Genomic DNA, 25,887 nt, shown 5'->3' on the forward strand with positions numbered 1-25,887 from the left:
AATAGTATTACAGTGAGAAAGTAGCACGCTCAATGGTTTCTGTCATACTGGTACTGGGGATGGTGAGTACAGTAGAGCTGTGTTAACGTCTGCAAGATTGTCTTCTGGTAAAAGTTTGTCAGTGAGCCAGGTAAGGCATGGTCTTGGACATTTCTGTAGAAGGAGGAGGTGGTTGGGTATTGTCTAGATCAACAATGCTCTCTTTTACCAGGTTCAGTTCATTATGTCCATACATTTCATATTGGATCTGTGGTTATAGTAGCACAGCATTACTTCCATGCTCCCAGTCCTTGTCCATATATGTCTGTTTTCCATTAATCTAATGCTCACCATTATGTCCTGGTTCATTAACATGTGGTGCGAATCTTTTTAAGCTTGGCAATGTCTGAGCTATATGTCTCTTGGATGTTCTTAGGCCTTGATAACACTTGGAGTGTAGTACAGTGTATCCTCACCGGAGGACTGGGCTTCCAACTTCCAATCTATCATTCCAAAGACAGTAATGTTCAAATAACCCAGCAAATCTAGACTTTGGAATATTTCCAAACTTCACAGTCTGCTGTCTAATTCCAGGGCTTGCAACCATGGCACTGGCATGGTGGTTAGCGTTGTTGCTTCACAGCTGAAAGGTTCAGAGTTCAATTCCACCATCAGACCAGGGTCTTTCTGTGTGGAGTTTACATGTTTTCCCTGTGTTTGGGTGGGTTCTCTCTGGGTACTCCAGCTTCTCCCCACAGTCCAAAGCCATGCCTGGGGTTAGGTTAACTGGTAACTCTAATAATATTTAACAACAACTTAAGTAAACTCCAAGATTCACTAAGAGCAATAACTTAAAGCAAATGCTTTCTGCATCAGTCTCTCACACTGTTGTGGAGAAATTTTGGCCCACTCTTCCTTACAATGTTGCTTTAGTTCATCATGGTTTGGGGTATTTGGGCATGCACTGCTCTCTTGCAAAACCTTGATTCTTTTGTTATTCAGCTGTTCCTTTGTACATTTGCTAGATTCGGATCACTGTCCTGTTGCATATTACAATTAAGGCCAAACTTTAGCTGTTGGACAGAGTGCCTCACATTTGACTCTGCCCAGGTGTTATGGATGCAAAAAAAGCCAAAATCATCACCACCGCATTCAACTTAACAACTAGTACAAGGTGTTTTGTGCTGATGCTGTGTTTGGTTTTCAGCGACTGTGGTGTTGTGCACTATAGCCAAACATCCAATTTTATCGACTCTGTCCAACAGACATTATTGTACAAGACTTGTTGTTTGTTCTAATGCAACTTCCAAAAAATATCCCACGCTGTGTTCTTTTTAAAATAGACTATCTCCTGACAACCCTTCGAAACAACTTACACTTATTCTGTTTTTTTCTAATCATGCTCTAATGAACATTTAAGTTGGTAACTGAGCATGTCTGAGATGAATCTGAGACATACTTTTTTTTGCAGTTTCTCTGAGCCTTGTACAGTATGACAATGGGTTGAATTTGACAACCACTGTGGGCTAATTTTAATAGTTTCCACTTGTGAATAATATTTCTCACTGTTGAATGATGGACATCAGTTTGTTTGGAAATGGTCAGATTGATGGGCAGCATCTCTACAACAATCATTGGTGATGTCTTTCCTTCTTGGCATTGTAGTAGCACATACCTGAATGCTCTAGACCAATGCTCACGATCAAACATCATTAGGTGATCAGTCAGTGTGACCACCTCTATAAAAGCCCAAAATTTGACAGTGTATTTCATTGTCAGCACATTGGCAACTACTTACCCTTAGTTCCTATGAGGGCAAAATCCGAGACTAGTGATAATAACCTATAGAGAAACTAAATCTCAACAACAAACTTTTGATGTTTAAAACTACATGCACAGTATTTTGAATTGTCAAATTTCAAAATCATCCAATAATTAATGGCAGCTTTTCTAGCCACAGTCATCTCCTAATTCCACTGCTGGTCTGGGATAAGTGAGGACTGTCACATGTACTATACAATACATAGGGAGCTACCAGACAGCCAAAAGGAGTAAACACGCATGCACTCAAGTTCTTCATAATGACATTTACTTTATTTTGTCCTTAAACACATGGCAAGAATTCCAGAGCATTATATGAAATGCATCAAAATCAAGAAATATGTGATATATTTCATCTGTCAAGTCTATAAATGACTGTAAAGGAATCATATTAGGATCCATCTTGAAATTACCAACAAAAACAAACAAAAACAGACAGAGAGAGCAAAGAAATACACGTATTACTCAGAAAATGTTTTTAAAATCAAAAATGTACAACTACTTCTCTGTCACAACTCTAAAGAAAGAAAGAGACAGTCATTGCTTTACACTGGAGTACACACATTCACTCATGGCGTCATCCTTAAGTCTTCTTGATTGTTTTGTCTGGTTTACACGTAAAGCAGCATAATGCAGGCTGTCTGCATCTCGGTAACCCTGCTAACAAAAAAATATATTAATACATTGTAACTGCTTCATATGTGCATTGTACTGGAAGATTTGTGCTTGTGTAAGTTAAACTCCAGTCATATTTACCTCTGCATTGGTTGTGTGGGGAGATGACTCTCCTACATGAGACTCTGAAGGTAAAAGTTGAAGAAAAAGTAATTTTACTAAAAATAATTTTTTTTTAAATTACAGATTAAGCTTCTAGCAATGAAAATACACTGTACCTGAATATTGGCTGCAGTTTCTCCCATTCATCTTGCATATCAGGAAAGCCAGAAAGCCAGAAAGAATCATGATGACTATCAAAGCACCACCCAAAAAATACACTAAACGCCATGACTCCACCTCCCCTGTAAAACCCAAAAGCAAGATCACAACTTAAACCTTTTTTCCAAAGTTAACATAAATACTATTGAGTAGAATCAGACCATTCCCGTAGAAAATCTGCTCACTTTGAAAGTCCAACTTTGTCCCATTCCCTGTTGGGTGGGATCTACAGTATTTTTACTAAGCTTAGTCTTGACGTTACTCACGTTCAAAGTCCAGTTTTGTCCCCTTTCCAAACAGTATGTGTCCACATGAGGCAACAGCACAGTAGTAGGTCCCAGCATGAGACAGATTTAGACCATTCATTGGCAGGGTGTAAACGCAGGTGTTAGTTTGTGTTTGAGTTTTTCTCTCGCACTGATCATTCCCGCCTCCATGGGTGTAAATGAGTCCTGGATGTTGAGATTCTTCTGTTTTTTTGAACCAGTAAATGCTGCGTTCTCCATCACAGGTCCCAGTGTGTACTGTACAGTTTAGAGTCACAGAGCCTCCAGGCTGGATGGTTTCAGAAGCTGACTGCTGGACTAAAGCTTTGATGCTCAAACCTTGACTCTTTACAATGACTTTGGTACCCTCTCCAAATTCAAACATATATGAAAGACCACTTGCACAGAAGTAAGTTGCTGTATCTGTGATTTGTACATTGGAAATCTGTAAGTAGTTTATACCAACTTTAGTTTCCAGTGTAAAGCGTGGATTGTCCTTGAACTCATCATAAAAAGTTCCATTTTTGTCAAATTTATAGGTATTAGCGATAAGCTGTAGCTTCTGTCCCAGTAGTTGCTTGTACCAGTAATACGTTGTAGCATCACTGTCATGAAAACATCGCAAAATCAACGTGTCTCCAACTTTAGCAGCTATAAATCCTTTCTCTTGATGCAAATTCCTGGGTTGTTTTAGATGATTCATCTGAGCTAAATGGGGTATAGAGCAGAATTTTTTTTTAACCAGAATGATACATTTAAAATACATTACATAAATAGTTGTTTTTGTCTTTTAAATAAAATGCAACTTACCAAATTCCACCAAGAAGAGGCATGTCAGATAGAAGACAAGCTTCGGAGGTGTCATCTTGCTGAAATTGCCGTGTTGAGTGAAAAGAACTGCTCTACATCCTCACTCTCTTCAGAGACAAGACTGTTTTGATTGGCCGGGAGGGTAGATGATCACATCCACCTACAGACGCAATCTTAGCTCCATAAGAAGAAGCAGTTGGGTGAAACTATATGACGTACTTTACAGCTTCTGACACTTTTTCAAATCACTGATAAATAATTGACCTTTATACAACATATTAGAATTTAAAGCAGAGTTCAGTTATACTTAAGTTTTCGGACTGGCATTAACTTCATATTGTTCTACATAATAACTGCAGTCAGTAATTATATATATGACTTATCATTGCAAGGTATCAAACAACTCGTCTGTAAAAATGAACTCAAAAACAACCAGTTTCCAGGTTTTTATCCCATAGATTTTATATAAAAGATTGATTTAGCAAGCGTGACATTATCTATTAGATATCAAAGTCCCACTGTAAAGTCTCAAGTTAAGTATTTTGACTGTCAACATCTTGATTTTTTTTAAACTGGATTTGATAATTCACTGGTGGCTTTGACTGACTGAGATAAGCTAACCTCTTAAGCCCCAACAAACCCGGTACCAGGGTCAGTGGAGCTCAAATGGTATGTAACCCTCCATGACGTCAAGCCTTTTATGGAAACATCAACACGTGTTATTCACAGAAACCTTAGAATCTCAGCTAAATGCTAGCATAAACCATTTCTACAAGAAAGAGCAGTTAAGCAAATGAGCAAAAGTCCGCTAAACACACACAACTGAGCCAAGATTTCTCCAGACTTCATGTAACAATGTAAACAATGGCAAGTTAGTTATCTTAGCTCTCACCAATTCCAAAACAGCAAGTTTCAAAATTCACTGAACCAGCCGGAAAAGGATACCACAAAAATGCATAGCGGTGCAAATGTGCTAATACAGAAATTTGCTTACCAGACCGGTTTCCTCCGCTGTTTTCACCGGTAGCCAATAGCCGCTGTAGTTCCAGATAATGGCTGCAGTAACACAATGCATCAGAGCCACTTCCATCAACAATCGCCATTTTAGGCCCAGTTACAGACACATGACGTGACATACATGTCATACATTTGGGGTCATGTTGGGTCTGGTCTTACAACTTCTGATTGGTTGAAGTGAAGGGAATGTGGCCGTGATTCTTTTGGTTCAAATGATTAAAAAAAAGTGTCAATCAAGCAAATCATCCAATAGATGCTGAAGCTACAGCCCCTCAGAGTTTAATGCGCCAGAGGCCATTTAACCTCTCCATGCACATGGCAGAAAGGGCCCGTTGCCTGTGAATGTGTGGTTAATTCTTCCAAAATATTTTTTAAAAAGCATTTTTAGGCATGTTAATGAAATTAATAATAAATAAATAATAATAAATAATCATTTCTGCTGTTCAATACTTAAAAGAATTCAACTCTTATATGGTGTCGAAGGTGTACCAAAATTAGACAAACCTGTACAACAGTTAGACATTTACTTATTGAAAGTGGTGTAATTTTAATAATAATAATAACAACAACAACAATAATAATGTATACTTTATTGATCCCTGTGGGGAATTTCCTCTCTGCATTTAACCCAGTGAAGCAGTGGGCAGCCATTGGGCGTCCAGGGAGCAGTGTGTAGGCACGGTACCTTGCTCAGGGGTACCTCAGGGTAGCCGTTCAGTGGATTCGAACCCCCGACCTTCCGATCATGGGGGCCGCCACTCTACCCTACCGAAGCAGTTTTACTTCAGAAGCATAAATTGTTGCAAGGATGATGTTTATATGTTGATTGAAAAGCAGGGAGCTTTTCCTTGACTTTTGTTTGCAAATCTACTCAAAGGCAATACAGCATTGTCTATACATGAGACATAACACAAACAGAGTAATTCTACTGTTAATATGTCACTTGACTTGTTCTGGAATCTGGTCCTTTGATAACAGGAGCGTTTTGGAGAATACCCAAAGACAGTACTGCAGTGGTTTCAGCTCATGGCAAGAAAAGATATATTAATCATCCATGGGATCAGTATGCTGCGCTAAAGAAATTACACACACATAATTATACAAAAAACATTAAAAAGTAAGTTTTTTTTTCCCAAAAACTAACCGTTATAGAACATCCTTTGTTAGGGAAATGCCATCAATTTCCAGCACTTTCTGGCAAATGTGTCTTCAAAAGTAGTCGATTTCTGTAAACTCCCTGTTAAAATACCCAATTTAACTGATGCACAACATTTTGAAAAACTGTTTCATGGTACAAAACACACGGTTTTGTTCTCCTTAGGTAATTTGCTGCTTGATAATAACTATATGGGGAAGACATTCTCTTAGTTTTTCTCTTAACACAAATAAGATGAAAAAATAAATAAACAAATTAAGAAATAATAAGATGTGGTTTCTTCTGTCTTTTATATATGCTGTATTCAGATTCAGATGTCTGTATTAACAGTTCTTCAACCTTTAACCTTCTTCTGAACATGAATGGAACAGTGAACAGTGAAGAAGCACATGAACTGTTCTTCTGAACATGGCTTCTCTTGCCTACTCCTTGCTGCTAGAGACCTGGCAGCACTTCCTTTCGCATAGCCGAGTCACATTTGGCCTGAGGGAGGAAGCAGTTGAGACCCTCAGTATGTCTTGAAGATAATCATCAGTAAGTCTGGACCTCTACTTGGACTTATTGAAGCTCAAGGAGGAGAAGGGCTTTTCGCACAAGTATGTGCTCCCAAAAAGGCACATGGGCCCTTTAACATTCGGGAAAGCCGAGGGAAGCTATAGGGGTCAATTCTCTCAAAAATTACCCAAGCTAGTCGGCTTTTCCACTCACCTCCCTGAATTTAGCTTTGAGTTCAGAGTTGCACTGCAGCTTAATGAGCTCAATTTGAAGCAAAGAAGGGGCATCTTGCACATCAAAGGAGAAGGGGTTAGAAAAAATTTGAAATGTGGCTCTGTGTCTTGAAGTCTGCAAATCTGTGATCAAATTGCTCCTGTTTCCTCAAAATGATATTGTGGTGTGAATGAGACACAGCGGGACCAAAGATCATCGTGTAGAGCCATTTTAATGATTTCACATCACACCACAACAACACACAACCCCCAAGTCCCCGTGTTTTTAACTAGGCGGGCGTGATTAAGGATGCCGTGCAGGTGCGTCCGCCCTCCCTGCACGGCACCGCAGACCACGCCCCACCACAGATATCAACATACTTCTCACCACTGAATGGTGTGCCTGCATCTACAAGTGCCTTGCATGATGGGAAAAAGCAAAGGTTTGTCTGAGAGAGCTGGGCTTTCCACAACACAAGTTTTGTGGTGAACAGAGATGGGCAGTAATGCGTTACTGTAATCTGATTACTTTTTTCAAGTAACGAGTAATGTAAGGGATTACTGTTGCAAAAACAGTAATTAGATTACCGTTACTTTCAAGTAGGAACGCTGCGTTACTGCGTTACAAAAACCGTGATTTTGTGCGAGAATGTCTCATGACAGTGACGTAAGCGAGTGCGACGTTCGTGACAACAGCTGTGTGCAGATCAACAATGGATAATATATCGAGTACGGGAGAGAGTATGAGCGTGCAGCGTTTAAAGCGTGGAAGTACTGACCTTATTTTGAGTTTGATTCCATAAAAAGTGACAAAAACATTAGTGTCCGTTGTGCGTGGGAAGAAAACTTCTTTTTACAGCGAAAAAAACCCCTAAACTGCCAAGCAAGCAGCGAGTGCGCTACGACTGTAATGTGAAATTCACAGAGAAACTCGCGGATTCTTCCACTGACCGCTGCGGCACGCCTGCACCAGGGTAAACCTCCGCCTACCCCAGTCCTGCTTTATAGGTGAAAATAGAGCAACAGGACCGCTGAGTCTTTGATTTTATTTATTTTCTGCTGTGTTTTACTTGCATCTATTTGCAAGAGTGAGTGTAAACACAAAAACATATTTTATTTTATGTGCTGGAATGTGCAGAAAATAGGTTTAAATGTTAAACAAATTTCTTCCAGTCAGAGAATGTTGCATATAATTTAATTTTTGCTTGATGCATAAAGTTAAAAGATTAAAATTAATAAAACCAAGTTATAAAAGGAGACTTTTCCATTTGATTACATTTTGTATGATGGATTATGCAGAAAAAGTAGAATTGGGCTGAAAGATCTATCGCTTTATCACCTATTCAGGTTGTAAATCGTGTTTTTAAAAAGTAACTAAGTAACTAAGTAATTAATTACTTTTGAAAATAAGTAATCAGTAAAGTAATGGGATTACTTTTGGGGGGAAGTAATCAGAGTACTTTTTTCAAGTAACTTGACCAACACTGGTGGTGAATGCTCTCACATTGTCATAGGCAGCACTGACAAGTTGCCCCTGGCCTTGTAACTTCTTGTTCTTGTTCAGCTCATATGTGATATCAGCAACAAAAGCTAAGTTCACAAGCCATTTGGGATCACTTAGCACAGGAACAGCCACTCCATCCTTCTCCAAGAAGGCTTTCACTTCTGCCCTCAACTCAAAAAATCTCTTAAATATGTTTCCCCTGCTCAGCCAATGTGTCTCGGTGAAGTAGAACACATCCCATATTGTGACTCCATTTCCTCTAAAAAAAGCACAGAACCTTCAGTGCTTTAAGGCCCTGGATCTAATTTAGTTGATACATTTCACAACGACAGACATCACATTGTCAGACTTAAGGCATTTGCTGCAAAGGACCTGATGATGGATAATGCAGTGCAGAGCAATGGCCTCCTCCACACCCTTCTCACCAGTCCATTTTTCCTCCCTGTCATTGATGGCGTTCCATCAGTTGTTATTCCAACAAACCTCTTCCATGGTAAACGGAAATTCTCAATGGCATCACACACCTTGTGAAATATCTCCTGAGCGGTGGTCTGGCCATGCATTGGAATTACTGTAAGCAAGTCCTCCATCACTTCAAAACAGTCATCAACACCACGGACATACATTGCGAGCTGAGCAGTATCGGTGATATCTCTGGTTTCATTAAGAGCGACTGAGTATACACTGAAACATTTGGCTTTCTCACACAATTGGTCATAAATGTCACTTGACAGGTCAGAAATGCGATCTTATACGGTGTTGGCAGAAAGGCTGATGTTGCTAAACTGACATTTCTTTTCTGGACAGACTATATTTGCAGCCTACAATATGCACTTTTTAACAAATTCACCTTCTCTGAATGGCTTTCCTGCTTTAGCAATCATCTCACTAACCACGTAGCTAGCTTCGACTGCTGTATTATCCCACATAGCAAAATTGGTATAGCCCGGATCTGGCCCACACAATGTGCTTACACATGGCCCACATACCCCAAAGAATGACGGCCCTTTGGTGGCCCAGATCTGGTTTGCCAGAGGTGGCCCACACATGGGCCAGCACAAGGCCAGTTGCAGACACACTGGTGGTCCTGTGCTGGCCCATGTTTGGATTACCTCTGGCAAACCTGATCTGGGCCACCAAAGGGCCGTCATTCTTTGCGGTATGTGGGCCATGTGTAAGTTGTGTGCAGCCACGGGCCAGGTGCAGACACACTGCTGACCCTGTGCTGGCGCAGAACAGTTTTAGCTCTTGCCCCAGATGTAAGCCCAATATGTACCTCAATCAAGCCGTGTAATAACAACATGTGCCGGAACATGCAAAAGTAACATGATGAAACTCTGTTCAGACAGTGAATAGACTAATTCTTATATAGCGATTTCTACTCTCCAAAATTACTCAAAGTGCACTGTACAACATGCCACATTCACCAATCACATGATTTCTCTAAACTGAGTGCTTCTAACTACATTCATACACATTCACACTCTTGACATGCAGACTGGAGGAGCCAGGGATTGAATCACTAACCTTCTGATCAGTAGGTGACCTGCTCTACCTCCTGAGCTACAGACACCCGTTGACAAACATGAGTAAACCCTCACTAGGTTTTGGATAAAGTGATAAAGTGCATGTTGGTTAGCAATGTTGGTTAGCACTGCTAGAATGTCCAGAGTTCAATTCCACCATTAGACCAGGGTCTTTCCATGTGGGGTTTGCATGTTCTCCTTGTGTTTGTGAGGGTTCTCTCTGGGTACTCCAGCTTTCTCCCACAGTCCCACAACTTAAAGCTCCAAGACTCACAAAGAGCAATAACTTGAAGCAAATGCTTTCTGTGTCAGTCTCTCACACTGTTGTGGAGAAATTTTGGCCCACTCTTCCTTACAATGTTGCTTTAGTTCATCATAGTTTGGGGTATTTGGGCATGCACTGCTCTCTTGCAAAACCTTGATTCTTTTGTCATTTAGCTGTTCCTTTGTAGATTTGCTATGTTTGGATCACTGTCCTGTTTCATAATACAGTTAAAGCCAAGCTTTAGCTGTTGGACAGGCCTCACATTTGACTCTGCCCAGGTGTTATGTATGCAAGAAAACCAAAACCAAATTATCACCACCCCATCAACTTAACAATTATTCCAAGGTGTTTTGTGCTGATGTTGTGTTTGGTTTTCAACGACTGTGGTGTTGTGCCAAACACATCCATTTTGATTTACTCTGTCTAACAGATATTATTGTACAAGGCATGTTGTTTGTTCTAATGCAACTTCCCAAAAATATCCCACGCTGATGGGTTCTTTTTAAAAGAGACTTTTTTCTTGGCAACCCTTCAAAAAAAAATTTACACTTGTTCTGTTTTTTCTGATCATGCTCTCATGAACATTTCATATGCTAACTGAGCATGTCTGAGATGAGTCTGAGATGTACTTCTCAGGTTTTTTGCAATTTCTCTGAGCATTGTACAGTATGACAATGGGTTGAATCCACTGTGGGCTAACTTGAATGGTTTCCACTTGAATAACATTTTTCACTGTGGAATGATGGACATCAATTTGTTTGGAAATGGTCATATAACACTTCCCAGATTGATCGGCATCTCTACAACAATCACTGGTGATGCCTTTCCTTCTTGGCATTGTAGTAGCACATACCTGAATGCTCCAGACCAATGCTCAAGATCAAACTGCCAAATTTTTGGCAAATTTTTTTATAGAGGTGGTCACACTTACTGATCACATAATGAAGTGTGTTTCATTGTCAGCACCTGGCAGCTACTTACCCTTAATTCCTATGAAGGCAAAATCCGAGACTAGTGATAATAACCTATAGAGAAACTAAATCTATAGAGAAACAAAATCTCAACAACAAACCACTGATGTTTAAAACTACATGCACAGTATTTAGAGTTGTCAAATTTCACAATCCTCCAATAATTATTGCCAGCTTTAGTAGCCACAGGCACTGCTGGTCTGGGATAAGTGAGGACAGTCACATGTACTGTACGATACACGGGGAGCTACCAGATACCCAAAAGAAGTAAACACGCATGCACTCAAGTTCTTCATAATGACATTTACTTTATTTTGTGATTAAACACATGGCAAGAATTCCAGAGCATTATATGAAATGCACTAAAATCAAAAAATATGTGATATATTTCATCTGTCAAGTCTATAAATCACTATAAAGGAATAATATGAGGATACCCATCATGAAATTACCAACAAAAACAAACAAAAACAAGACCCAGAAACCATTTTTAAAATCAAAATTGTACAAGTACTTCTCTATAACAACTCTAAAGAAAGAAAGAGACAGTCATTGCTTTACACTGGAGTACACACATTCACTCATGGTGTCATCCTTAAGTCTTCTTGATTGTTTTGTCTGGTTTACACGTAAAGCAGCATAATGCAGGCTGTCTGCATCTCGGTAACCCTGCTAACAAAATAATATATTAATACATTGTAACTGCTTCACATGTGCATTGTACTGGAAGATTTGTGCTTGTGAAAGTTAAACTCAAATGATATTTACCTCTGCATTGGTTGTGTGGGGAGATGACTGTCCTACATGAGACTCTGAAGGTAAAAGTTGAAGAAAAAGTAATTTTACTAAAAATAATTTTTTTTTAAATTACAGATTAAGCTTCTAGCAATAATAATACACTGTACCTGAATATTGGCAGCAGTTTCTCCCATTCATCTTGCATATCAGGAAAGCCAGAAACCCAGAAAGAATCATGACGAATATCAAAGCACCACCCAAAAAATACACTAAACCCAGTGAGTCCACGTTCCCTGTAAAATGTGAAAGCAAGATCACAACTTAAACCTTTTTTCCAAATTTTAAATAAATACTATTGAGTAAAATCAGACCATTCCCGTAGAAAATCTGCTCACTTTGAAAGTCCAACTTTGTCCCATTCCCTGTTGGGTGGGATCTACAGTATTTTTACTAAGCTTAGTCTTGACGTTACTCACGTTCAAAGTCCAGTTTTGTCCCCTTTCCAAACAGTATGTGTCCACATGAGGCAACAGCACAGTAGTAGGTCCCAGCATGAGACAGATTTAGACCATTCATCGGCAGGGTGTAAACGCAGGTGTTAGTTTGTGTTTGAGTTTTTCTCTCGCACTGATCATTCCCGCCTCCATGGGTGTAAATGAGTCCTGGATGTTGAGATTCTTCTGTTTTTTTGAACCAGTAAATGCTGCGTTCTCCATCACAGGTCCCAGTGTGTACTGTACAGTTTAGAGTCACAGAGCCTCCAGGCTGGATGGTTTCAGAAGCTGACTGCTGGACTAAAGCTTTGATGCTCAAACCTTGACTCTTTACAATGACTTTGGTACCCTCTCCAAATTCAAACACAAATGAAAGACCGCTTGCACAGAAGTAAGTTGCTGTATCTGTGATTTGTACCTTGGAAATCTGTAAGTGATTTATACCCACATCAGTTTCCAATGTAAAGCGTGGATTGTCCTTGAACTCATCATAAAAAGTTCCATTTTTGTCAAATTTATAGGTATTAGAGATCAGCTGTAGCTTCTGTCCCAGTAGTTGCTTGTACCAGTAATACTTTGCAGCATCACTGTCATGAAAACATCGCAAAATCAACGTGTCTCCAACTTTAGCAGATATAAATCCTTTCTCTTGATGCAAATTTCTGGGTTGTTTTAAATGATTCATCTGAGCTAAATGGGGTAAAGAGCAGAATTTTTTTTAACCAGAATGATACATTTAAAATATATTACATAAATAGTTGTTTTTTAAATAAAATGCAACTTACTAAATTCCACCAAGAAGAGGCATGTCAGATAGAAGACAAGCTTCGGAGGTGTCATCTTGTTGAAATTGCCGTGTTGAGTGAAAAGCACTGCTCTACATCCTCACTCTCTTCAGAGACAAGACTGTTTTGATTGGCCAGGAGGGTAGATGATCACATCCACCTACAGAAGCAATCTTAGCTCCATAAGAAGAAGCAGTTGGGTGAAACTATATGACGTACTTTAAGACTTCTGACACTTTTTCAAATCACTGATAAATAATTGACCTTTATACAACATATTAGAATAGAAAGCAGAGTTCTTTGGCACTAGAATTAACATCATATTGTTCTACAGAATAACTGCAGTCAGTAATTATATACATGGCTTATCCTGTGAAAGTATATTTCTAGACATCAGCAACACGTTGCAAGGCATTAAACAACCCGTCTGTAAAAGTGAACTAAAAAAAAACAGTTTCCAGTTTTTTATCCCATAGATTTTATATAAAAGATTGATTTAGCAAGCGTGACATTATCCATTAGATAGCAAAGTCCCATTGTAAATTCTCAAGTTAAGTATTTTGACTGTCAACATCTTGATTTTTTTTAACTGGATTTGATAATTCACTGGTGGCTTTGACTGACTGAGATAAGCCAGCCTCTTAAGCCCCAACAACCCCGGTACCAGGGTCAGTGGAGCTCAAGAGGTATGTAACCCTCCATGACGTCAAGCCTTTTATGGAAACATCAACACGTGTGTTAATCACGGAAACCTTAGAATCTCAGCTAAATGCTAATATAAACCATTTCTACCAAGCACAGTGAAAACAAGCGATGATTAAAAGAGCAGTTAAGTAAATGAGCAAAAGTCTGCTAAACACACACAACTGAGCCAGGAATTCTCCAGACTTCATGTAACACTGTAAACAATGGCTAGTTAGCTATCTTAATTCTCACCGATTCCAAAACAGCGAGTTTCAAAATTCACTGAACCAGCCGGAAAAGAAGACCACAAATGTGCTAAGACAGAAATTCGCTTACTGAACTGGTTTCCTCCGGTGTAGCCAATAGCCGCTGTAGTTCCTGATAATGGCTGCGGTAACACAATGCATCAGAGCAACTTCCATCAATAATCGACATTTTAGACCCAGTTACAGACACATGACTGGTCAGATGCCGCGTGTCATAAATTTGGGGTTATGTGGGGTCTGGTCTTGCAACTTCTGTTGGTTGAGGTGAGGTGAACGTGGCATCTACTGTGATTCTATTGGCTCAAATGATTAAAAAGAGGTGTCAATCACACAAATCGTCCACTAGAAGCCGAAGCTACAGCCCCTCAGAGTTTAAAGCGCCAGAGGCTGTTTAACCTTTCCATGCGCATGGCAGAAAAGGGCCTGTTGCCTGTGAATGTGTGGTTAATTCTTCAAAAATATTTTCAAAAAACAAGCATTTTTAGGCATGTTAATGAAATTAAATAATTTCTGCTGTTCCATACTTAAAAAAAACTCTACACGGTGTCCAAGGTGTGCCAAAATTGGTCAAACCAGGATGATGTTAATATGTTGACTGAGATCTTCTGGAATCTGGTCCTTCGAAAACAGCAAACAATCTTTGTGTATTCATAAGTTTGAAATAATAATAATGCTGAGCATGAATGCTGCTTTTGGAGAAAACCCTTAGGAACTTTTCAAAAACTCTAACCAAATACATTATGACAATATCCTTTGTTAGGGAAATGCCATAAAATTCCAGCACTTTCTGGCAAATTTGAGTGATGTCTCAAACAGTCAGGTGACTTTTAAATCTCATGCAAACAATAAAAAGCAATGAGGAAATGGCAAAAACTTGAGGGTGTCTCCAAAAGTAGTTGATTTCTGTAGACTCCCTGTTAAAATGCCCAATTTAACTGATGTACAACATTTTAAAAAACATTTTCTGGGTACAAAACACACCGTTTTGTTCTCCTTAGATAATTTGCTGCTTTATAATAATTATATGGGGAAGACATTTGCTTACTTTTTAGGCCTAAAGTTTGGACAGATGCCCTAAGATGGGCCAACAGGCCTCTGTAGTCTATACAAGGTCTCATCTCCACATTTGTCACAGAACTGCAAAGAATTCTATTAGCTGACATTTGACATAATGCCGTCTCTCTTTGGATTGTTTTATGGTCTATAAAGGTTTATTGGTTATTTGCATGTGGTCTTTACGGCTTGCATTTTAGTACCTCAGAGGTATATTATATAATATAACCACAACTTCCATCTACTTTGTGGTTTAATGCAGTTTTCTTTAAGACTGACTCCCCACTAAAGTACTTACACCTCTTCATTCTTCTGAAACCCACAAAGACCACTACAGTTTAACTTGGCTAACATAGGTCTCACTGAAATGACTGCTTGAGTTTGACCTTGTGTTTACAGAAGAAACTATGACAGGGTGGAATTTTTTTGTGAACACATTTTCTTAAGCATAATAAATCTATGCACATGTGTATGCATCAAAAGAGGTGTGGCTATATTGAGTGACATGTGCTTTTAGTTTTCTCTTGTTTAATGTTTACTTCAAGGTTTTGGGTATTCAGTTTGTTCAACCCCTTAGACCAGGGGTCGGCAACCCGCGGCTCTGGAGCCGCATGCGGCTCTTTAGTCCTTATTTTGCGGCTCCGGGTGGTTTGGGAAAATAAATTAGAAGTATTTAGCTGAAGTGTATTTTATTTGTGTTTAGTTCTTTTTTTAACTTGTAGTTCTAAATTGGAAGATTATTGTGATTTTGAAATATAAAAATAAAATTATATTCTATTATTTTTTTTCATCGCTCAAAATAAGCGTCACACTCGCTTAAGCCGGTGCACCCGCCAAAACGCGGTGCATTTATCGAGACTTTCAACCCCAGATAGGCCAATTATGGATCTGGATCCACATTATGTCGGCAGCTGTTCTCCACCATGAACTATGTTAAAAAACAAACACCGCTCCCGCCTCACAGATGACAGCTTACAGTTCTGCGTAAAGATGAAAGCCCCGATTTGCAGACGCTGTGAGCAGAGGTTTGGGACCAGAAGTCTCATTGTAAACATATCACTGCAGACCCGACGATGTTTGCATGAACATGCTTTTCAGCATCTCTTTATTGACCACTTTTCACACACGGTTGCTGTACGCATACAGCCGGCTGTAGCTTTTCAGCTCACAGCCCGACAACACAACAGCAGAGAGAGCACAGGCTTTAAGGCGGCGAGGCGCGATTGCGGGTGCCGCTCAGGTGCGTCCGCCTCCCCTGCAGCGGCACTGCAGACCACGCCCCGCCACACACATTAACAAGGTAAAATACATATTTAGGCAGAATTTTGCAAATATCTATTTTTCATTTTTCAGCAGCATAGTGCTTTTTTCCAATTACTTTTTAAAAGTCAGGTCAAGGCTCCAACAGCCCAAAGGCGATATAAGGGTGGCGGCTCACAACAGTTTTTGTTTGCTACATGGATCATTTTAGTTCAGCTGGGTGTCTTTCCTTTTGTTATATTTCTTTAAGAGTTCAAAATGTGTTAATTACATAAATAAAATGTAATTTTCTCTGTAGCACTTCATGGATTTCATAAGCAACACACCTTAGTTGCTCTGTGGATTCTTTTAAAAAGCAGTTAAAAACCTTTCTGTTCAAACAAGCCTTTTGTTGATCTACGTATTTTATATTCTTTACATTATTTACATTTGATCTTTTACATTGTGTATAAAGTCTATTGATTGTATTGTTTATTTTAATATTTGTGTACAGCGCTTTGTGACTGCCTGTCTGTGAAAAGCGCTTAATAAATAAACTTTACTTACTTACTTTAGTTGTTCACAAAAAGCACAAAGGTTAAAAACAATATATACAGTGTTATCTTCATTTTAGATTTCAAAAAGTATTTGCGGCTCCCAGTGTTTTCTTTTGCGTGGAAACCGGGTCCAAGTGGCTCTTTGGGTGTAAAAGGTTGCAGACCCCTGCCTTAGACTCACTAAGCTGATAACTCAGAAGCTCAACTCTCCGGTCCAAATATGGTGTTTTGATGTTCTGAAAAACAGGGCAACATCCAAAATACCAAAGTAATCCACACAAGTGGGTGACATCACTTTAACACACAATCACTGCTTCTTAAACCAAGAAGTCTTGAGTTCTATGTCTTAGTTGTGCAAGATAAGATGTGTAAGTTGTGTAGAATTTAAAAAAGACCATTTTGGTGTGTTTATGAGGACAGGCAGCTAATGGGGAAAAACAAAGATTCAAGACTTACCAAGTCTTATATATCAGTTATTTTAGTCATATCAGGGTGGAGTGCTAAATTGCCAGCTAATGTTAGCAAGCTGTATTCATAAATTGTACAGGTGCAACACAAAGACACAGATATCAAACAGTCAGCAGGAAAGAAAATAACCCAATTAAACATCTTGAATGGTGTGTAATATATTTTATTTGTCAGAAAATTCCATTAAAACCGTGCAAAATACACCAGCACAGCAAGAAAGCCCTTCATAGAGATCATGCTACTTTAGTAGGTAGCTCCATTTTAATTGTTTTTACTTTTCCTGACCTTTGCAATTGCAGAGAAATACTCCATTCATCTCTCCTCCTGGAATTGAACCAGAAATCTTTTACCTGTTGAACACGTAAACCACTACACTATGAAAAAATAGCCTTGCTGCAAACTTTCAGCAGAGTCTATGGAAATTGACCCACTTTTGCTGCCAGCCTCAAATAGCCTTTGGAGAAACTGCAGTTGGTGGCCCTTTTGTGCTGGATTTATTTTTTATCCATGTATGTTACTGCTTGCATAGGAAAGATGCTAATCATTTACACATTTTCTCATTCTCAAGAGTAATTGTATACTATATACTGATGCGAATACACAGAACTGCTTTTTATTAAACACAATAGGTGCCTAAACAATAAATCCAAATTACTTCAAAATTGCTAATTGCATTAACCTTGTTGTTTTAGCCAGTATACGGCTGCAATGGTGGAAAATTAGTGGAGGCTTCCTGTTTGCAACTACACAGACGCAAAAACAAAAGAGCAGATGGTTTGTTTTTGTTGTTTGTTTTTTCTTTGAATATGCTCACCCAGACATATAGAGATTTAACTTTATGACTTTTTTAAACTCCAGACCTTAATGTAAGCTATAAAAAAAGATTCTTAAATATGTAACCACAATATGAACAAATAAACAGATATTCCCCAGTAGAGAGCACTCATTACTGTGTACATTGTATTTCTTGTGACATAAACTGGTTTATATTTGTGCTGATGTGGCACAGTGAGTTATGCACATGTTCAGAAATGTCAAAGGTTGGCTTGATAAAGTAACATGTTTTCTTACTGTTTTTCTTAACCCTGAGAATCAACAAGTGTACTGATAATGGAAATGTAGCACCTTTGTAACCAAGGCTTTGTACTGATTATCTTCACAACAGATCTCAAAACACACGCTAACAAAACCACATCTTACGCTGAAACAAAGTATAGATGAAACAGGTTCAAATCTGCTGCCTTACACTAGAGTACACACATTGACTCATGGTGTCATTCATCTCCCTTCTTTGTCGGTTGAACTTTTGTGTCTGTACGGCAGCATAGTGAAGGTTGTCTGCATCTCGGTATCCCTGGTACAAAAATTCTTGAGTCAATAAAAGTTATAGAAAAAAAAATCAAGTGGTACAGTATAATATATGTATAGATAGCAGTTCAAAAGATAATTTGATATTTATCAAAAATTATAGTCACCTCTGCATTAGCTGTGGAGGCATCTGAACATCTTGCTTGTGACTCTATTGTTAAACACAAAAAAGATAAAAGCCTTTGTCTGTAAAGCTGTTCAAGAAAACAATATTATAGTTTAACACTTATATAGTGTTTTTCCAGTCATACTGACAAATCAAAGCACTTTACATTGTAGGCCACATGTGCCCTTTCATACACTCATGTAACAGCTTTTTGTGCACTATAACTAACCACGTTTGGAATAACTGCAAGTAGATACTAGTGACTGGTTACCTTTATTCATCTTGAATAGTAGAAAACCCATTAAAAGACTCAAAGTGATGGTGAATGCCAAAGCTCCACTTAAAACATGGACAAGAAAGTCAGGAAAGGTCACCTCATCTGTAGAGAACCAAACATCCATATATGTTTCCATTAAAAGCTGAATGAGAGAGTATTAAAGACTGTTTAGCAAATGTGAGACAGGTCACTTACCCTCCAAGCCCAACTTGGTCCCATTTCCAAACAGTATGTGTCCACAAGAGGCAACAGCACAGTAGTACATCCCCTTATCAGATAAATTCAGGCTCTTTATTGGCAAATTGTAGACACACATGTTTGTTTGTGTGTTAGTTTTCCTCTCACAGCGATTGTTCCTGCCCCCATCAGTGTAAATGAGTCCTGGATGAGATTTTTCTGAGCTTTTGAACCAGTAAACACTGTGTTCTTCATCACAAGTCCCAGTGTGGACTGTACAGTTCAGAGTCAAAGAGGCTCCTGGCTCGACGGTCGCAGAAGACAGCTGATGGACTGAAGTTTGAAGGTTCAAACCTGAACCCTTTACATGGATACTGGTACCCTCTGCAAATTCAAACTTGTACGCATAGCAGCTTATGCAGTAATAAGTTGCTGAGTCAGACATTTGTAAATTCGAGATTGTCAAGTGGTTCTTTCCATTTTTACTGTCCAAAGAGAATCTTGAATTGTTCTTGAATTCCCCGTTAAAAGTGCCCTCTTTGTCATGTTTGTAGAAGCTAGAGATGAGCTTTGGCTTTTGTCCCAGGGTTTGTTTGTACCAGTAAAACATAGCTGCTACATCACCTTCATAGAAACATCGCAAAGTTACATTGTCCCCAACATTAGCTGATATAAAGCCACTCTCTTGACGAACATTTGAGGAGAGCTGTAAACTATTTACCCGGTCTGTAAAGAAAAGAGCATGAAAGTTTGCACTTAAAATCACAGTAAAAGCCTAATCACTCTATAAGAATCATTAAAATAAAATCGTGAGATTTAATTTATATTTTTAAGAATTTAAGATATTCCCAACTTACCAATTTTCCAGAAGAAGAGGCAAATCAAAGCAAAATTCAGAGATGTCATTGTGATCAAAAGGTCTTGACCAATGTAGAAAACCTCCATACGTCCTCTAGTCTTAGAGACAAGGCTCTGTTTGATTGGCTAACCAAAAGTGACACTGAACTACTTTTGGAACAGTGAACAAAAGTTTAACGCCCCCTTCATTATGAATTTTGGTTCTCGCGGCAAGAGATGTGGAAAACAATACCAGAGCTGTAATATCATATTATTTCAACCATTAAAACCCAAAATCAATAACGTGAGTGAGAGCAAACTTGGCCAAGGTTAGGATGTTTCCGGTTAGTGTGAAAAGTAATTTAGCGCTACTTATTGTCTAAAGAACAGTGAAATGAACCAAGATCTGATTGAAAGATGTCACAGACATTAGTTATTGTAGTGACTTGTATGTATGCCATATCTGGTGATGCAAATTTTCTTACTTCAGTGGGCCATATCCTTTTTAAATGCTCTATGAAAAGATCACATTCCTTATTATTAACTTCCCATCATTCATACATTTGGATATGTTTCAGTGTTTCTCTTGTTGGTCCCACCTTCACATTTCTAATTGTCTAGCATGCTTACAGAGAAATGCTGCACAATCAAAAATCGATTTTCTAGGCTTCTGTTCTGTCAGTAGTTTATATAAATCATTTCATTATCTTTTCGGTTGCAATAATATGAGTGGCCATTGGGGAAAATTAGGGCAATAATCGTGAAGGTATCATGTGACTTACTCACAATACAACCATCAATGTCCACCCAATGGGGGCCATAAATGGACTGCAATCGTTGAGATATATGAATTTGAATCAAAGTGGTGCGTTTGGTGATAAAAACATAAAATAACATGGAAAATCCGGAAAATTAATGGAAAATCAGTGAAAATCCAATTGCCCAGTCCTGAAACTTGCTGTTTAAACATTAACAACAATGTCATGAAAGCGATGCTATCCCACACTGAGAACCATGAGTTGACGCTTTTATGTCGACTCGATGTAAATTAAATAAAATAAAGGAAACATGCCTTGAAAAGACTCAAGAACTGAACATTGCGTGATAAAAAATTTAATTTTGAGTATAGGAGAGAAGAAAGTACTGCAGCTGCAAACAGATCAGCTTTCGTCCCCGTCACTGACTTTTCCACCCTGGTGACACGTGCAACGACCTGCATCTTCATAGCTGTCATCTACCAGAGTCTAGCAATGGAGGTACAACTAAAAAGGTGATGTTACAAAATTTTACAAAGATGAACGACGATTTAATTGAGGCGTCATCACATTGGTAGGTGTAGTGGTTGGTGGTTCACTCTTGTTGTCTCTGACACAGCTGCCTCCTACAGCTACTGTCACTTTTATTGAACTCTCACTCACGAAGTCTCAGTCATTTATGTTAATTGGGACCATACTGGATCTCAATACAGTTCTCCTGGTCAAGGAGGTCAACAACTTCCTGCATCTGTATTCACTGTCCTCTAGTAAAGGCTAAAAGCCAAAAAAAAATGGATCTTAAAAAACCAGTAGAGCCATAGAACAAAGTTTTTGACATTTGGTTCATGTTTTAGCCATAATGAAATGTTTACATTGCACCAAATTACATTTATTTTTATTTACATTTTATTTACATTTATTTTATTTTTCATGTCTGTCATAGACTTGCATTTGTTAAAATGAACCTTATAGACTGAAGGCCACAGGAGCTTGGGCTTCACTGGTTCTGTGTGGGTAAGAAGCAATATAGTTATAGAGTGCATCCTATATGAATAAAATGAATAAAACAAAGACAATGTGATTGATTGCATTTTGATTTATTTTAGTTTATTTAAAGAAACTCGAGCATCATTAATACTGCATGGCTGCAGTGCATAAACACACTGCAGACACTTCCTGTCTGAAACCAGAAAGACAAAGTGAGCTAGGTGTTCTTCAAAGCACTTTGAAAGTCAGTCATCTGACTGTTGACCACACAGGAGCTACATACAGAGTCTCACTTCTCTGGTTTCAGGTGTGTAAACAACACAAAATGGAACAACATTCTGCAAATGCAGTTGTGAAAGATATATCAGATGACTTAAATTATCAGAAGATGATCATGGATAAATTGTTTCCTCTCATGTTCAGTGTAACTGCGTATTTAGAAGTTAAGTGCCTCCATACCACAACACCACTATGAGAAGGCACAGGGCCGCTGTTTCTGTGCGTACAGGCTCAACTGGAAGAAGTCTCATCTCTGAAGGCCACACTTTGAGTTTGCAGAGACGTTTTGTTTATGACCCTTTTGCATTACAGAGTCTGTAATATTTGTAATATGAGCTTGCTAGCTTATGTTCCTCACAGTTCTACCGGCTTTTATGTAGCAATCTTTCTCTTTTACCGTCTCTACCTCTGGCTTCTTATTTCACTGAGACAGAAGACACACCTAAAACCAAGTGTGCTCTTGAGTTACATCAACAGTTTGCCCTTGCTATAAGTTTTCTTCTTTTAAGGCCTACCATGTGCAATATATGACAACAATGCTTCAACAAACAACAAAGCTAAAAAACAAACAAACAAAAAACAAATGCTTTAAAGAAACAGTTCTTCTTACAGGACAACATGGCTACAAATGACATGTCCAGGTTTACTGTTTGACACTGGAGTACAAACATTCGGTGTTTGTGTTGTCTCTTTGTCTCTTGGATCGGTTGACCTTGTGGTCCCTCAAAGCAGCATAATGAAGGTTGTCCGAATCTTGGTAACCCTGATAATATTATAACATTTTCATATTAGTACTTTATTCATCTTTATTGCCACTACAACATAATGACACATTGCTAAGGATGTATATTATCATGTCATACCCATGTCATCTATTTATCAACATACCCTCCCCCCCAGTTGCATCATCATATGTGCTGCTTTGCATTCAGTAGCAGGCAGGTTCAGTCAATGGTGGGAAGACAAAGCTCACAGTTCATACCAGACTTCATTCAGACTTCAATATGTATACATTTATATTGTGTCTCACGTCTCCTTGTACCAGAGAAATGTGTAAAAGTTGCCAACTCTCTGCTGACTTAGTAGCTGCAGAGTTCCAAACCTCCTCTGGTATTTAAATCAGCACAAAAACTGCACCGGGAGCTTCGCGGCATGTTTTGTTATGGCCGAGCAGCTCTTCTGGTAATGTTTAGATGGCCCAGTACTTTTGTCCATATAGAGTATTACTGATATCTTCCACTTTGTCATAACTTCTAATGATTGGTCATTATGTTGATGGAAGCCTGTATTTGGCAATTTTTCCTCTTATTTGTTTTTAGAGATTGTTTTTAGTAAACATAGGTCAAAACATAGGAAAGGTCCATCATTTTCTGTTTTTTTCAGATAGCAGAAATGCAAAGATTGCAACATCACAAACTAGAAAACTGGTGTAACCTACTTCTGTCTATCTACATAGAGTTAGACTGGCAGATTAGTACTCACTTCTGTATTTGGAGTTGAGGCATCTGCAGATCTCGCTTGAGAGCCTGGTTATGAAATAAGGTTGGAGACAAAGATGCTTTTTAAGTCTTTATGACTGTATGTGCTACCTAAACATTAGTGAAAAATAACCACAGCCTACCTGAACTTTGGCGTTTCATTTTGATATTAATCGTCAGTGCTGCATATGACAGTATAAGCAGCAGGATAATGGTAAATATCAACGCTCCACTCAGGAAATACACCAAGACAACAGAGTGCTCATCTGCAAGTTCAGATGAGTAAAGCAAACATTTTTGAACAATGCTTTGTGTGTAAAACAGTCACAGTCATGCAAATTTGAAACTTATTTTGTATTGCTACTTACGCTCTAAGTGGAGCTCTTTCCTGTCTCCAAACAATATGCGTCCACATGAGGCAACAGCACAGTAGCTTGAAGCATCAGACAGATTATGACTTTTCATGGGTAAGTTGTAGAAGCAGGCGTGTGTTTGTGTCATAGGCCTCTTCTCATACTCATCACTCCTGACTCCATTGGCATAAATGAGTCCAGGATGAGATTCGGCAGAATCCTGGAACCAGTAAACTCTGTGGCCTCCATCATAGGTATGTTTGTGTATAATACAGTTCAGAGCAGAGCCTCCAGGCTGAATACTTTCAGATGGAACCATCGGCTCAGACTGATGGAGCAAAGTTCGGATGTTCATCCCTGAACCTTCTACACTGACAGTAACACCTTCAGCAAATTCAAAATCGTATACATAGATACCAATGCAGTAATAAGTAGCTGAGTCCGAAATCTGTATATCTGAAATGATCAAGTGATTGTTACCATTTCCAGTGTCTAGTGAGAAACGAGAATTGTTTTCAAACTCACTGTAAAACGTGCCATTTTTTTCATGTTTATAAAATTTAGACACAAGGTCTGGTTTCCGTCCCAGAGATTGTTTATACCAGTAAAATATTACTGCATCGTCTTCGTAGAAACATTGCAAAGTCACTTTGTCACCAACGTTAGCCGACACAAAACCACTTTCTTGACGCACATAAACTGAGGACTTCAGGTTAGTCTTCTGAGCTGAAGAGGAGAAAAACATTGATTTTAAAAGATTATGTATATCAGTATATATATCTGTTCTATACAGCTGTATTTAGAATAGACAACTTACCTACACTACCCAGTGCCAGGCATGTCAGACACAAAGCAAACTTTAGAGGCATCATCATGTCCACATCGTATCCTGTTGAATGAACTGACTCTCACCAAGCTCTTTATTCCTCTGAGTGGACTGCATTTGATTGGCTAACGAGAAGTAACGCCTAGGAGCATTAAGACTTGTGATGTTCCACACCGATTTCTGCTCTTTTATTTCAACTTAAATCCAATCAGGTACACTATGACACTGCTTTAACTGTTGTTACTTTCATTACTTGCTGTTCTGTAAATTGATGTTTTTTATCACAATATATCAGAAAATGACAAACTGTAACATTAAATGGTACGTTAACTATTTTCATGTGTTGCACCTCTGCATAATTATACCCCTGCATTATGTTCTTCAGTAACAAAAAAAGTCTTGGGCCATAAAGAAAAATCTGATTTTATATTAAATGTATTAGTAACAGCTGGGTGTGTCTATGTTAGCTAATTGTGGGTAACACTTTCTCTTGCTACTCTGCACAAGTGCCAGTGCTATCAGAGACAGAAAACCTAAGAGATAACCAATGAGTCCTGGAAGAATATGGTAATGTTAAAACCATTATGTCAAGATAACATTAGTAAAGATATTTTTTTTTACATTATTCACATTATTCGCCTGCAAATTTTACAGGGGTATTCACTGCTTCATATATGAAGGACTCATATTTAAGAGCTGATATATGGGGGGGAGCACAAATAGATTTGCTGGGAGTCATTAAAAGAAGCTCAGGCTAATCTCTAAATAGCTGTTGGTGGTAATGTTTACTTATATTATACATGCACAGAGTGTGCAGTATGCACAAATGTTAGCTATTAAAATTACTATTAATAATATTAGCTATTGTATTAGTACAGGACACCTGCACATCAGGGAAATTGCAAACAAACTATTGTAATTACCAGGTTCCTTTCTTTTTTTAACTACCTAAAAGAGTAATTGGTAATCCGAGTTACCAAGTAAAACTATGTGGCTGCAATGTACAAAAACAATGCAGAGACTTCCTGTTTGAGACCACAAAGAGTGCGAAGGGTCCTACAGGAGTGCATGGCTGAAGTATACTGAGAGCTATGCCTATCAACCACACATATGCTAAAAAAAGACTCCCTCAGCTCTGCTGTGCAGACGACACATTTATAGTAAACAACCTGCAAAGGCTTTCAGATGTCATCGATACATTT

The 25,887-nt window shown here is 38.6% G+C and overlaps 4 protein-coding genes across 7 annotated transcripts; all 4 read right to left on the reverse strand.

Annotated features, from left to right (window-relative positions):
* Positions 1-2,071: 2,071 nt before the first annotated feature.
* LOC116316469 lies at positions 2,072-3,890 on the reverse strand. Of its 2 annotated transcripts, none has more exons than XM_039609466.1 (5): positions 3,813-3,890; positions 3,003-3,710; positions 2,694-2,819; positions 2,557-2,600; positions 2,072-2,457 (listed from the first exon to the last, which is right to left on the reverse strand). In XM_039609466.1, exons 1-5 carry the CDS (start codon positions 3,865-3,867, stop codon positions 2,338-2,340), a joined length of 1,053 nt encoding a protein of 350 aa, XP_039465400.1. In that variant the 5' UTR covers positions 3,868-3,890; the 3' UTR covers positions 2,072-2,337. The 2 variants fall into 2 exon arrangements, with proteins under 2 accessions (XP_039465400.1, XP_039465399.1); XM_039609465.1 differs by having other exon boundaries at positions 2,072-2,460.
* Positions 3,891-11,273: 7,383 nt separating this feature from the next.
* LOC116316449 lies at positions 11,274-14,152 on the reverse strand. 3 transcript variants are annotated; one of them, XM_039608061.1, is made up of 6 exons: positions 13,996-14,152; positions 12,976-13,148; positions 12,173-12,880; positions 11,864-11,989; positions 11,727-11,770; positions 11,274-11,627 (listed from the first exon to the last, which is right to left on the reverse strand). In XM_039608061.1, exons 2-6 carry the CDS (start codon positions 13,028-13,030, stop codon positions 11,508-11,510), a joined length of 1,053 nt encoding a protein of 350 aa, XP_039463995.1. In that variant the 5' UTR covers positions 13,031-13,148; positions 13,996-14,152; the 3' UTR covers positions 11,274-11,507. The 3 variants fall into 3 exon arrangements, with proteins under 3 accessions (XP_039463995.1, XP_039463993.1, XP_039463994.1); XM_039608059.1 differs by having other exon boundaries at positions 11,274-11,630; XM_039608060.1 differs by having other exon boundaries at positions 11,274-11,630; positions 12,976-13,153.
* Positions 14,153-17,402: 3,250 nt separating this feature from the next.
* Positions 17,403-20,126, reverse strand: LOC116316450. The gene is made up of 5 exons (XM_031735005.2): positions 20,028-20,126; positions 19,189-19,896; positions 18,988-19,095; positions 18,718-18,761; positions 17,403-18,596 (listed from the first exon to the last, which is right to left on the reverse strand). The coding sequence occupies exons 1-5, from the start codon at positions 20,113-20,115 to the stop codon at positions 18,471-18,473; spliced, it is 1,074 nt and encodes a 357-aa protein (XP_031590865.2). The 5' UTR covers positions 20,116-20,126; the 3' UTR covers positions 17,403-18,470.
* Positions 20,127-21,862: 1,736 nt separating this feature from the next.
* On the reverse strand, positions 21,863-24,734 carry LOC116316481. The gene is made up of 5 exons (XM_031735035.2): positions 24,677-24,734; positions 23,875-24,585; positions 23,650-23,772; positions 23,511-23,554; positions 21,863-22,791 (listed from the first exon to the last, which is right to left on the reverse strand). The coding sequence occupies exons 1-5, from the start codon at positions 24,732-24,734 to the stop codon at positions 22,672-22,674; spliced, it is 1,056 nt and encodes a 351-aa protein (XP_031590895.1). The 3' UTR covers positions 21,863-22,671.
* Positions 24,735-25,887: the final 1,153 nt, after the last annotated feature.

This window comes from Oreochromis aureus, linkage group 3 (genome assembly GCF_013358895.1).
Source record: "Oreochromis aureus strain Israel breed Guangdong linkage group 3, ZZ_aureus, whole genome shotgun sequence".
Taxonomy (NCBI): domain Eukaryota; kingdom Metazoa; phylum Chordata; class Actinopteri; order Cichliformes; family Cichlidae; genus Oreochromis; species Oreochromis aureus.